Here is a 14,049-nt window from a genome sequence, read left to right on the forward strand (position 1 = left end):
TTGTGTGTGTTAGGATGTAAGCCAGGTAGAAGAGGGACAGTTGTCAACATACCTTTTTAATGTTTTAATTATTGTTACCTTATTTCTAAGTAGAGCAAAACTGATCTAAGAAACATTTATGCATGTGTAAAGTAACGTATTATGCGCTGCTTATGTTGTTCAGGGCCGTAGCGGCTTGGCAGGCTCCCAGACAGGTCGCAGTTTCCCTAAGAGGAGCTTTGTTCGGACCAGCTGGATGGACGAGGACACCGTGGACTCCGCAGACACGTCCGAGTCGCTCTTCTTCAGCAAGGTCAGCAGCCAATTTCTCTCTTTGCTGGACATTTTTAATCTTCCTTTCCCTTCCTGCGTATGTCAGCAGTCACACTTCTCCACCAGTCTGTTCCACTTTCACTTCTAATCTCTCATCGGCTCCCTTTCTACAGCAACCGCTATCTTTTTCTTTCTTTATATCATTTTACCTTCCTTCCAATAAGTATATATTTGTCAAACCTTCTATAACACTCTATAACCTTCTATATGTCAAACCTATTAGAATATGGGATGTTAGACAGATAAAACTCATGCTCATCATCTCAGGTGTCCTGTTTTTCCACCCTTGTAGATCATAGTGTCTAAACACATGAGGCCTAGCTGCTAATAAATCATTGTTTTCCATTTTTTTTCTTCCTGCACTCTTCTTCCTCTGTGACCTCCATTACTCTTCTGTGTAGGTTGATGCCCATGATGAGTTGTACTCTATGGCTGATGACGTATTTGAATCACCTCCCATGTCTGCAGCTTTTGCTCCCTGTGAGCAGCCTGACCAGAAGTTCCAAAGCTTGTGAGTAAATACACAACAAAGTCACTGAACTTGTGTCAGGCTCCTATAGTCCTTAGTGCAAGAATATTCAATAATCCTTATTTTGCCACACACAAAGGCCATGTTCCAGATATTAATCATCATAACTTTATTAAATATGAATTGTAAGGTCTGCCAAAGTACACTTATCGCTGTTAGAAGTAAACACAACTTCTGCATGTAGACCATAACAAAGGCAAAATTTATATGCCTTTTTATTTATGTTTATACTTTTTTTCCTTTTAAAGGTCCCATGGCATGGTGCTCTTTGGATGCTTTTATATAGACCTTAGTGGTCCCCTAATACTGTATCTGAAGTCTCTTTTATATAGACCTTAGTGGTCCCCTAATACTGTATCTGAAGTCTCTTTTATATAGACCTTAGTGGTCCCCTAATACTGTATCTGAAGTCTCTTTTATATAGACCTTAGTGGTCCCCTAATACTGTATCTGAAGTCTCTTTTATATAGACCTTAGTGGTCCCCTAATACTGTATCTGAAGTGTCTTTCCTGAAATTCAGCCTTGGTGCAGAATTACAGCCACTAGAGCCAGTCCCACAATGAGCTTTCCTTAGGATGTGCCATTTCTGTCTGTAGCTATTGAGGAGGAGAGTGGGAGGGGCAAGGTGGAGGGTGGGGGTGTGGCCTTGACCAACTGCCACTTTTCTCGTTTGAAAGCCATGATGTCTCTCTCTCATGGGTTGGCCAAATTCTCTGGGTGGGCAAAGCAGAGAAAGGGAGGTAACCTTGCTTGTTATGACCTCATAACAAGCAGATTCCAAAACTGCTCATCTGAGCTTTCATTTTCTCAAAGGCAGAGCAGGATACCCAGGGCTCGGTTTACACCTATCGCCATTTCTAGCCACTGGGGGACCATAGGCAGGCTGGGGGAACTCATATTAATGTTAACAAACCTCATAAAGTGAAATGTTCATGCCATGGGACCTTTAAATTAGTTAGGGTTTTCTTATATTTATGCATCGCATTTCATATGCAATCGTTTTAATTTGTACACATTCATTTTTTTCTTCTGATTTATCTGTCTACCCCCTCCCCCCCTTCTGCTCCCTCCATCACTCTTGCCTCACCCTCGTTCTCTCCCTTTTTTCATTTCTTTCATGTCTTTTTCACAGCCCCAGTAAGGAAATATCCCGAAAGCCCAGGACGCCAACGGTAGCCCCCGAAAAGAAACACCCCCGCCGGGGTGGCCGTATTGCCTCCCAAGTTAAGCACTTTGCATTTGATAAACATAAGCGTCAGTATGGCATGGGCGTCGTTGGAAAGTGGCTGAACCGGCACTACCGACGCAGCCTCAGCAGCAACATCCAGAAGCAGCTGGATGACTTCCACAGCCACAGGTATCAAATGACTAGATAATCTTCCAAGACATTTTTCTCCCCTGTAATGTGATGTTTGACACCAGGACTGACAGTATGTGTTGGCTAGTCATGAGTTTTACCTGATTTACAGTGGTTCTCTGCTGTGTATTTTAGGCCCTACTTTGCCTACTGGATCACGTTTGTCCATATAGTAATCACTTTGCTGGCCTGTTGTACATATGGTTTTGCCCCCGTGGGGTTTGCGCAACATTCTACGTCTGAACTGGTGAGTGAAACTCAAAACTTAGGGGTTTACTGTGAAATACTGATTTCATTTGAAATTTTTTGACCATGATTAGTTGCATTTTACTACCAAGAGGACATAAACGTTCTGCTATCTGTAGTGCCAAAGTGGCTAGTTATTGCTTTTTGTGTAGCAATCAATGCTGTTTGGATCCAGTTACATAATCTGCTCAATCAATACATGGCTGAGAGCATTAAATATTGAAAGCGACTTAAAAGTGATCCCTTTTTTTATCTACTAAGCAAATACAATTCATTAAACAAAAAGATGCATTTAAGAGACATTTTATTATTATTATTGTTATCCTTCACTGAGAAATCATAAAAGAACATTGAACAATTAACTTTAAATTTGCCAACTTTGTCACTCTGTTGCCCTCTGTAGGTGCTGAAGAACAAAGGCATTTATGAGAGTGTCAAGTATATCCAACAGGAGAACTTCTGGATTGGTCCGAGATCTGTGAGTAGCTTGCTGGTCTCAGTTTGGCTAAATAAATAAAGGATATTCCCTTTTTTTGCCTCGCCTGATGCTGGGTTACACCCTCATTACTTTGTAACTTTATCACTTACTGCATTTCCTGTCACATACTATTGCTCTTATCAAGCTCTAACCTTCCCTTGCCCAACACTGTGTTATAAGCAAGTTACTTCCATCAAAATAGGAGATTATTTTTGTTTCCCGTATTCAACATGTGAGGTATTCTGAACACATATTTACAACTTGTTGAAAGACAGAGAAACTTAATCCTACATCCAGAAATAATAGGATGGATGTTTTTTTTTAGGATTTCTTTCTTCTTTTTAGATCACTTAACTATGCCAGGTTTGTGTATGTTTACGGTCATTTCCTCCACTTTTCAGGACGACCTGATCCACCTGGGGGCCAAGTTCTCACCGTGCATCCGTAAGGACACACAGATAGTCAGTCTGATCCAGAAGGCCAAAGACCTGGAGAGAGCGTCTGGCTGCTGTGTACAGAATGACAACTCGGGATGCGTGCAGACCCTCAGCTCCGGCTGCTCTGTAAGTGGTTTATCCTGCACCTTGATACTTATTTCATTAGCTTGTCAGTATAATAAACCTTCGGTTTGAGAAAGAAGTCAAGCAAAGACACATTCAATAATCGTGCACAAGAAATTGCAATTAAAAACCTCAAATCAATTCAATATGCTTAAATTGCACACACCTCAAGCTAGAAACTGCATACACTCCAAACACTAGGGGTGGTACAGTTCATGAAAAAACACCCGAACCGCTCGGTTCGCTAGTCTCGGTTCGCTAGTCTCGGTTCGCTAGTCTCGGTTCGCTAGTCTCGGTTCGGAGCGTGTGTGTACCGCACGGTTCGTCAGTACACTGTTAATGTGCACTAACCTCATACTGCCGTAGTGCCCACTTTCGAACACCTATGTTAAAACACTTGCAGCAAATGACGAGCGGCATGGGCGTGACAAACGCAACCCATGGCAGCTGATTGGACGATTGCGTCACATGGGTCTGGCTGGTCCTTAATTTCAAAACAGACTGTCATGGCGGCTCGTTCAGAATACGATCTCATATTGTACTAAAATAGTTCACCGAAACTTGTTTCTGAGAACATTTTAAGTGAGAAATAGGCCATGCAGTTGCTGAATCTGTCTTCATTTCAGATCGACAAAGGTCAGTTTAAAAGATTTATGTCCGATTTTGAGAGACACCGAGCCGACCGCTCCTCAAGTGGAGTGGGGTGTCGCTGCAAGTCACGTCACGTCACCTGTAGAGATGTCAAGTGGGAGAGAGTCTGCCCAGAGCTGGAGGATGCGCCAGCGTCATTTATAGTCTGGTGTGTGGGAACATTTTGGATTTCATGTTACCTATGATGAAATAAAACAATATAGAACTGCCACTGTGTGCATGTATTGTGCAACATGCATTCAATATGCTAATTTTAGCTATATGCTGAAGTATATTCTGGAGTGTTAAAGATTAAAAGAAAAAATAACAAGAACCGTACAGAACCGAAAACCGTGAGCCTAAAACCGTGATACGAACCGAACCGTGGGTTTTATGAACCGTACCACCCCTACCAAACACACACACGCATATGAGATTATAATCTGTAATCATATAATCACTATTCTTTGCGTACTTCTACTTCTGGGGCTGTGGCCTTGACCAACTGCCACTTTGCTTGTTTGAAAGCCATGATTTCTCTCTCTCATGGGTGGGCCAAATTCTCTGGGTAGGCAAAGCAGAGAAAGGGGAGGTAACCTTTCAGATTCCAGATCGGCCCATCTGAGCTTTCATTTTCTCAAAGGCAGAGCAGGATACCCAGGGCTCGGTTTACACCTATCGCTATTTCTAGCCACTGGGGAAACTCATATTAATGTTAAAAAACCTCATAAAGTGACATTTTCATGCTATGGGACCTTTTTAATGTGGGTATACACAATGATTACAATTCTCTTTATTATTTGATTCTATACTTATTCTATAAAATAAATGCTTAAAATTTAATACAAAAATATCTGAATATGCAGGAGACGCTGGCCACCTTTATTAAATGGAAGAATGAGCAAGTGGACATCAGCAGGTCCTCCGGTTCTGTCTGTCACCAGGATCCCAGGTAAGAATATGCATGTGATCATTGTGCCACATGACATGTGGAACATTAAGAAAAATCAAGTAAGTTGGATTATTGCATTATGGATTTGTAAGTAAATGAATTGCCAACATTTGCTTATTTCAAGCCTTCTTTTGCCCTTGTGTGTTGCATGTTGTGACCAGAGTGTGTGAAGAGCCTGCCTCTGCAGAGCCTCATACGTGGCCGGATGACATCACCCAGTGGCCGGTAAGGGGAAATTAATTTTCTACCTTAGCATTGTTCATTTAAACCACATATTTGTTCCTGTGCTACTATCGTGTGTCTGAGGCGTACAACTGGAAATAAGATAAAGGCAAAGATCATTGTACAGCATGTCAATGTGACTGCTCATTGCTTGTCCTCCTCCAGGTGTGTACTTACCCAAAGAAGTGGAACCACACAGGTTACAGACACATGGACTGTAACATCAAGGGACGGCCTTGCTGCATAGGAACTAAGGGCAGGTGAGACTTGTGTGTTGTTTACCGACTTCAAAGCCTTGATCTACTGCCCCACTTCTTAGTCAGTTGCATTGCCAGGTCATCTGGAGAAAATTTGAATTGCATTTTGCTTGTCCCTCCTGTAGATGTGAGATCACGACCAGAGAGTATTGCCTTTTCATGCATGGTTACTTCCACGAGGATGCCACACTCTGCTCACAGGTAGTGTGTGTGTGCAGGTGTGTTAGGGGCATGTCTGTCCGTCAGTGTGTTAGTACATTGCTGAATCCATACACTACTCTTGCGCAGGTCCACTGTCTGGATGATGTGTGCGGCTTGTTGCCTTTCCTCAACCCTGATGTTCCTGATCAGTTCTACCGTCTCTGGCTTTCTCTCTTCCTCCATGCTGGGTACGTACCGCCTTCCTCTCAAAACCTCTTTGGACAAAGATTTTATTTCTCTTTAAGTAAACATTTTGAACACAATTAAATTAATTTTCTTATTTCTCATTTGAATTTTTATGATTTTCAGCTGAGTCAGCCATTAAAGTATAGATGTAGCCATTGAAAAGTGACACTTCATAAGTGCTAACATAGTTGAAATAATAATAAGCTAAGTCAATGAGCCATTTTAGCCATTTGCCATGACTGATTACTATCAGTAAGTGCAGTTTCATTGTCTGCATCCTTCGGGATTTAAACTTAATGAAATATTTGTAAATGAGGCCCCAGTGCTTGTGAGCTGCTTACTCATATGAATACTAATACTTAGTGCTAATACTAGGTACGTGGGAAATCCTCCAGGTCTCCTTTAAAAACAAGAAAACAGGCCAACAAGGAAGCTTTATGGGAAAAGTGCAGATGTGCGTAAAAATGCCCATTTGATATAATACAATGGTTGAAATTCCAGCAGACTGCACAGATGTTTAATTCTCTGACTGATGTGTTTGTAGGCTGTTACACTGCGTGGTGTCGGTGGTGTTCCAGATGACCATACTGAGAGACCTGGAGAAGCTGGCAGGTTGGGTCCGCATCTCCATCATTTATATCCTCAGTGGTATCACTGGAAACCTCGCCTCGGCCCTGTTCCTGCCCTACAGAGCTGATGTGAGTTCTTCATGCACGCACAGACATAAAATGCACACAAACAAAGTGCACACTTATACAGTAGACTCCTAAAAACACTTAATGTTTTGGCGGGTTGATCCGGCATGTAGGCTGGAGTAGAATGATGACGTTGTTAGACGACATCAGCAGAAGGAGTTTGGGTGGGCTTCAGTTGGCTGTTAGTGAATAACCGTTGCAGTACTGTTTCCCCTTTTTTGTAAGCAAACCCTTTTTTGTGAGTGTTTACAAAATTAAACCAAAGGTAATATTCAGTATATATAACATTAGAATGAACAAAAAGCCGGTTTAATCTATTAACATGATTGCCAAAACTGACCGCTTTACATAATAAGACTTGGGCACTGTATGTACAGTATGCACAAGAGTCTATTCTAATTAAGGATAGATGCATTTACAAACAAGCATCTATATATTTGTGCACATACTCTCCGTCGTCTGTTTTCTTTTACATATATGTAGGGCAAGTGAATCTGCTGTAACTTTCCAGGTGCACAAACTCAAAGAGATCCTGAAAAGGGGGTGAGGGGGCTTTTCTTGCCAAGAGATTTCTAAGACAAGCTGATTTATGATGATTTATTTTAAGTACCCACACTTGACATATGCAGATATGTGCACACTGACATTAAAACATGTCCAAGGTTTCAGCAGGGTCCTAAAAAGTCTAAAATTTCAAAATCAAGACCTTTTAAAAAGTCTTAATTTCACTGAAGTATTGTGTTCTAGGTCTTAAATAATTTTAAACAGGTCTTAATTTCCCTACGTCAATGTAATGCTACCTCTAATGCTCATTAAATAATCTTGCAGCACTTTAGAATTCTGTGGTGTTGTAGTTCTTTTTGTCGCTAGTCCAAATATAATTCACTGTACTACAAATGAGACCAACATGCAACTTATATCGCAGCCAATCTAGACACCAGTCCTATAATGCCAATGAGGAAATCGGGGGATTGTTTCAGACAATGTTTCTGGACTCTGACATCTGACTTTGTTTTTAATGCCGTGATATAAGTCATAAATTTCATTCATAATGGTCTTAAAAAGTCTTAAATTTGACTTGGTGAAACCTGTAGAAACCCTGATATTGTCATACTGTTCTCTGAGCTGTCAAATACCTGATGTGTAAGATGTGACATATGGAATTAAAGACCCAAAGCTGTGGCCCATTATTCAATTGTCTGTTTAGTGTACTTGACGATTGTTCTTTTCCCCTCCTTTGCGCTCCGTCTATATTTTGACTTATTAGCTGCTAAATCTGGTCTGAATGTGCTGATGAACCAAGACAGCCTTTACCGCTCATGTTGCATCAGTTTCTGATGTTGTTACAAAATGTTTGTATGTAATGTATCAGAACAAAGGGTAAGGAAAGGTAAAGTGTAAAAAAAAACAAAAAAAACATTAATATATATCTATTGTAGCTAGAGTTTGTTGTTTGCCTGCTATTCCCACTCAATGGCTTATCAGCTTACCTTGGCTCACTTACCGGAGGGGAGTTTCTCATGCTGGGGATTATTAGAGCTGATCTGGCTCCCCCCCCATCTATAGAGGTCAGCAGGGGCACAGAAAACACCTCTTGGTGTTAACTGTGAAAGTGCCTGGAGAAACTGAGCTTAAGTGGATAACATTATGAGACTGCTTTACTGTAGTTGAGTCATTTGTATGAAGAGAGCAGTGCCATCCCACCAAGGGTTAAGCGCACTGCACATCATGTGTTGTTGGTTTTAGGCTACAAGTCTCTGTAATCAACTCCAAAAAAACTAGAATTACCACCTTGCAGTTGTATGCCTCCGCCAACCTGTCAAGTTGCAGTTTACATCCATGTCTGTCCAGACTTGTATAATATATGTTGTGAAGACTTTGAAGGAATTTAATAAAAGGTATTGAGTGTATTTTTTGGTGAAACTTGGATGCTTCACCACATGCACATCTTCATCCCGGCAGCACAGAAGATCTAATGAAAATATAATGAAATAAATGTTTCATCAACATGTGGAGCATCTCAAGAACATCCTGTGCAGACTTTTACCAACAAAGACCATAGCTTTGAAGTTTAATAAATGCAGTCCTTGTACATTTTAGGCAGACATTAGTTAAAAGTAAAATGAAGATGTCACTGTACCAACATTGTTGGAGTAACAAATAATACATCAGGATGTGTAAAAGAAGGACATAGCAAATTAGACACCTGTTTTATGCCATACACAGAGGGCAAAAATATAAGAATGAACCAGGAGATACACTGATATTTAAAACCCTTAGAATAGCCGTCATTTCCGGAAGCACCACAGGTCTGAAACTGCAACAATTCCTCTGTTCCTTTTTGGAGTAACTCTACTCTTATAGAAGTTTCTAAATCAAAGTATAATAATCTTTGCAAAAAAAACAACATTTTGATCTGTGCTAATCAGTCAGCTTGTGAAAAGAACTCTTGATTACCTCCTTTTTACCAGTGTGTCTGTAAAGAGATTAGACTAATGCCATTTTGTGGGTCAACTAAGGTCACTGCCGAGGTACTTAGTGAATGGGATCACATTTCTTTCTTTTACACAAAAACAATTTGTTGCAAAGACTAGACTTATCTGGTGATGCTTCTGGTCTGTACACCTTTATGAACACACAAGGTTTCTCCTGGCACACCTATAAAACAATTCATATAATGGGCAATTGTAGTGGATAAGTAAAGCGAGCACTAAATTCGTTAACAATGACCGACTTTATTTCGCTTCTTGGCCTTTGTATTTATGTCCCATTGTCACTGACACATCTGTTGTCTTCTTCATAAGACCACACCAATGGCTCTCATCTGATATTTGCGTGGTGTGACATGAGGTGGCTCTCAGTGTGACGTACTTTGATCAGAAATCCCACCATCCAGCTCTGCTTAGCACTGACCAGCTCACAGGTCTTCACACACTAGGAATAACCAGAGAAAAGCACATGCAAGGCAAAACACAGGGCGGTCAAGGCGCTCAAGGAGGCACTTTAAGTGGATTATCCTTTAACTGTTGAGTTAAGTACACCCTGTGGCAACTGTGATCGGAATAATGATAATTCTCAGGAGTAAAGCAGATCTAAGGAATTGTGAAAGCGAATGTCATATATTGCTATTACTATAGCAATCTAAGTAAAACAATGCTCTTGGCTGTTGATTTACATTTTGCATCTGTTCAACTGATAGTCATGTCCAGCTCTCTTAAGTAAATAATGTTTTCATTGTCTCATTACCAGACTGCTTTACCACATGATGTTTTAGGTGCTTCGGCGTCTTTGCTGCTACACTATATGTAGAACTTTATGGATTGTAAATGAGGAGTAGTTTTTCATCTGCCTTCAATAAGATTGGTTGTTGTTACACTGCATTAATGAGTCCAGACCAGTGTGCACATAAGGTTTAAAAAGGATACAATTGGAAAAATGCACATATTAAAATATATACACACAGTCTTGTGGCAGTGGTGGTTAAGTTGATTATTTGTTGATCAGATCTCTAAACCTGTACTTTTAATAACTGAATAAATGGTCACCCGGAATTGGAAGTGAAGATTATGTGTCACTTGCCAAGAGGAATTAGGATGAGGACGACAGTCTGTCTTGGAATACACGGGTTATACTCATGTAAGCTGAAGTAGACCTGGTTTTACGTGACGTTTGCTCCCCTCAGTGTCCGGAATCAATACTTAAGTTTAATTAATTAATCAATCAGTTGCTAAAACTGGAGGTTAACCTTTATTTTTTTATCTTTTGTAAGTTAGTCGTGCCACCTGATGCGTCACTTGAAAAAATTATAGTGAGTCCACACAAATTACTAAATGTGGACCTGCTTTTAAGTGTGTTAGACGAGTGTTAGGAACATGTCAGCCTGCGTGTCTGTGGTGTGTGGGTGGAGTGCTGTGCCATGCTCCTTTTCTGTTTGTGGAAGTTTAATGTCTTCACAGATTAGCCACCTGCCTGTGACCAGGCCAAGCCTCCAATTAGCCCTGACGTCATTCTAATCTTCTCACCTTTACTGCCTGACCCAGGACTTGTAACACAAGAGAAATATAAAATAACAGAGTTTAGATAGTGTGTGTGTGTGTGTGTGTGTGTGTGTGTGTGTGTGTGTGTGTGTGTGTGTGTGTGTGTGTGTGTGTGTGTGTGTGTGTGTGTGTGTGTGGCTTTTTTATGACTTAATCCTCTGGAACCGTGTTCAGACAACATAAGCAGACATGAAAGTTTAATTGTCTTTATCTTTCAGGAAATATGTATTTATCATCAAGAACATGATATGACACATTACTGATAACTCACGGGGAAAACAAATAATAATAATAAATGCAGCACATTTGAACTCAAATCTATACGACCTGCAGTACTTGTACTACCATATAAGTGGAGTAGGTACTCACTGTTCAGAAGACAAATTGTTATTTGAAGAAAATATAAATTAACAAGAATGCTGTCGACTAATGTCAAGGTCACCCAAAAGCTCTGCATCCCCACCAGTCAGCAGGATGTATGCATTATATCTCCGAGAGGATGTGTGTGTTCTGTGCTCACTCATACATGTGAGTCTTTTAGTATACACATTGTGGGGGGTGTTTTCTGTGTAAGTGGCAATATGGAATAACTGTCATCTTTTTGTCGGGACTAAAATCCTTCCTTTGTTAAATTGGTTTTAAATTGAATTATGGGATAGTCTGTAACTTGTCTTCTTCTCTTGTTCTCTCCCTCCAGGTGGGTCCAGCAGGGTCTCAGTTTGGACTCCTCGCTTGCCTTTTTGTTGAGCTGTTTCAAGGTTGGCAGATTCTGGAGAAGCCATGGAAAGCCTTTGTCAAGCTGTTGGGCATCGTCCTCTTCCTCTTCCTGTGCGGCCTCCTGCCATGGATTGACAACATCGCCCACATCTTTGGCTTCCTCAGCGGCTTGCTGCTCTCCTTCGCCTTCCTGCCCTACGTCACCTTCGGGACCTTTGACAAGTACCGAAAACGTATCCTCATTGCTGTCTCTATGTTGGCCTACATCGGGCTGTTCTCTTCCCTCATCGTTTGGTTTTATTTTTACCCGATTAACTGGCACTGGCTGGAGCATCTCACCTGCCTACCTTTTACGAGCAAGTTCTGTGAAAAGTACGACATAGACCATAACATTGACAATGTGGTGCACTAGTCTCTAGGCTACTGATGACGTGACTCGGCTACTGATTTACTATCTTCTTGCCAATGATCGGGTTAGCTGTTTCCAGGTCAACTCGGTGGCTTTAAGAATGTGGCAATCGTATTTTTTATTATTCGCTCATCAAAGGACCTGATCAAAGTCCATTTGCCTAGATCTGAATCAGTCTCTTCTCAGCCTGCTGACTTGTTCACTTCCGTAAAACTTTACTCAACCTTTTTAATCCTCAGTCAAGTCTGGCACTACTTAGCATGTTAATTTGCTAATGGGCTCCTTGGACTCGGAGGACAGGAAAAGATACTCAGGATGTCAAAACTGCATAGAGCTGGGTGGACCTAAAGGAAGCATCTGCAGAGCGAGAGACTGTCTGGTTCCTTCAGTTCAAAGTCAGATCAATCTAAAGAAGCCAAATGAATCCCCTCTGGCCTACGATCTTGTTTCCCTTTAACTCTATGGATGACAAACCGCTAAAATGAAAATGAAGACTGATGCCATGGTGGGTCATTGGGTATCCTGTGGCCCATTGCACTAAGATACATCAGATGCCTCCTGCCACAAATTCATGTTTTCAGGGGTTAAGCACTACAAATGCTGTCATTTAGTTCTGCTGCTTCAATATGTTTTAACAGTCGTGAAATGCTTTCGGAGTTAAAATCTTCTTCTTTTTTTTATCTTTGCTCTTTTGTATGTATGCACTTGGCATGTCGCTATTATTTGGAGCAGTGGAATGTTGTACAAAAGGTAACAATGTGTTCCAAGTATTAACTGTGCAGTTGGAATAGTTAAAGTGAAATATCAGTGGTCAACTAAGGTAAGATTTATATCAAGAACCACTAGTTGCCTTACACAGACTATGCCATTTTACAAAGATGCCTCATTTAACTTAAGCAAACTGCTCATAATCAACTTACTGAATACTGATGAACACCTTTCTGACCCGAAACCTACCAAAGCAACTACACATGCTGCTTATGTATGCATGTTGTTCTTCACAATCACTTAGTTTTCTGTACAAAAACTCTCAATTCTCAGTCAAGCTCTAATTATGTCTCATATGTGTCCGCTAACACAGCGGTGCCAAAACCATTTTGTTGATTTACTATAAAAAATAATATTTATTCCAGGTTTCATTATCTATATAGGTGTTTTGTTAGATCAGAGTAAGTTTTGTACTGTATTTTTTTGACTCTGTAAAAGCAAACTGTCATAGAATCACAAGATGTCATTTATGTTTCGCCTGATCCAGACATAGGATTTTCCTAAAAACAGGCACATTCAGACTAAACTTGGACAAAGTCTTGTCCCCTACATATACTCTTCTCCCACACATTTCTAATTGTCTGGACGCTAGCAGCTGATTGCTTGGGTTGTCGTCCACAGTAGATTGTTGCTGTTGTGGTGGGTCCCTGACAATGAGGGTTTTTAAGAAGTTGTAACACCTGAAGTGAACGATTTCTCCCATGAGTTCCTGGCTTTTGTCTTAGATGGAGTTTGTTGTTGTTCTGTGTGTGATTCTGACATGGGTTGACCTCAGCTGTTAGGAAAGCCACCGTCATGACTGTTGTTTGGAGGATTATATGAGTTAAGTGAGTTATGAGCTTATGTGAGTTTGTATGTGGGGCTGACCCACTGATCATCTTGTGGAGTTGTTAAATACAGAATAGGTCGTATGTTGTTGTATGACAATTCAAATGTTTGAATCAGTTGCAACACCACTGTATTGAGATTGTAAAGGCCATCTGTTTAAAACAGGAATCTGCCTTCATACTGTATAGTAAGACATCCACCTCTTTTTAGGAAACCTCTTTACTGTGCCTTTCAACATGTGAGTGTTTGATCTTAACCGCAACAACCCACATCTTCAGTCATGACTGCATGCAGCAGTTCCACTGCTGTGTTTGCATCGGGACCAAATCATTTCACCCTTTTCTATTTATTGGTATACAAAGGGAATGTTTAAAATGAATTTTAGTACATGGACAAGGTACTGTTCTGTTTTGCTTCAGTTTTATATGTGAAATTATGTGTGTCAATGCAGTCATGTCAAAATAAATGTCACTCTAGTAATATTGAAGGTTATGTGTGTCAGAGAGAAGTTTAATTTCCTGTTAATACCAAGAGCCACTGAACACTGAGTTTTTATTTGGCATCACAACTCGTTTTGTCTATTATAATTTCACTCTATTTTCTGTACATTTGGCGCTACACCAGTGAGAGCTTTGACCCTAAAAAGAGAACTGTCTAAAAAATA

At 40.6% G+C, this 14,049-nt stretch overlaps 1 protein-coding gene across 1 annotated transcript in view; it reads left to right on the forward strand.

Moving 5' to 3' along the window:
* LOC114571504 (inactive rhomboid protein 2) overlaps positions 1-13,875 on the forward strand; it is a 35,312-nt gene extending 21,437 nt beyond the window's left edge. The window contains exons 6-18 of the mRNA XM_028602468.1: positions 164-292; positions 714-823; positions 1,975-2,199; positions 2,335-2,446; positions 2,849-2,923; positions 3,325-3,486; positions 4,980-5,065; positions 5,227-5,290; positions 5,453-5,547; positions 5,670-5,745; positions 5,833-5,933; positions 6,476-6,629; positions 11,361-13,875. Coding sequence (XP_028458269.1) covers positions 164-292; positions 714-823; positions 1,975-2,199; positions 2,335-2,446; positions 2,849-2,923; positions 3,325-3,486; positions 4,980-5,065; positions 5,227-5,290; positions 5,453-5,547; positions 5,670-5,745; positions 5,833-5,933; positions 6,476-6,629; positions 11,361-11,792 — 1,821 coding nt within the window. The 3' untranslated portion in view covers positions 11,793-13,875. The remainder of the gene's footprint in view (positions 1-163; positions 293-713; positions 824-1,974; positions 2,200-2,334; positions 2,447-2,848; positions 2,924-3,324; positions 3,487-4,979; positions 5,066-5,226; positions 5,291-5,452; positions 5,548-5,669; positions 5,746-5,832; positions 5,934-6,475; positions 6,630-11,360) is intronic.
* The last annotated feature ends 174 nt before the right edge of the window (positions 13,876-14,049 follow it).

This window comes from Perca flavescens, chromosome 2 (genome assembly GCF_004354835.1).
Source record: "Perca flavescens isolate YP-PL-M2 chromosome 2, PFLA_1.0, whole genome shotgun sequence".
Lineage (NCBI taxonomy): Eukaryota > Metazoa > Chordata > Actinopteri > Perciformes > Percidae > Perca > Perca flavescens.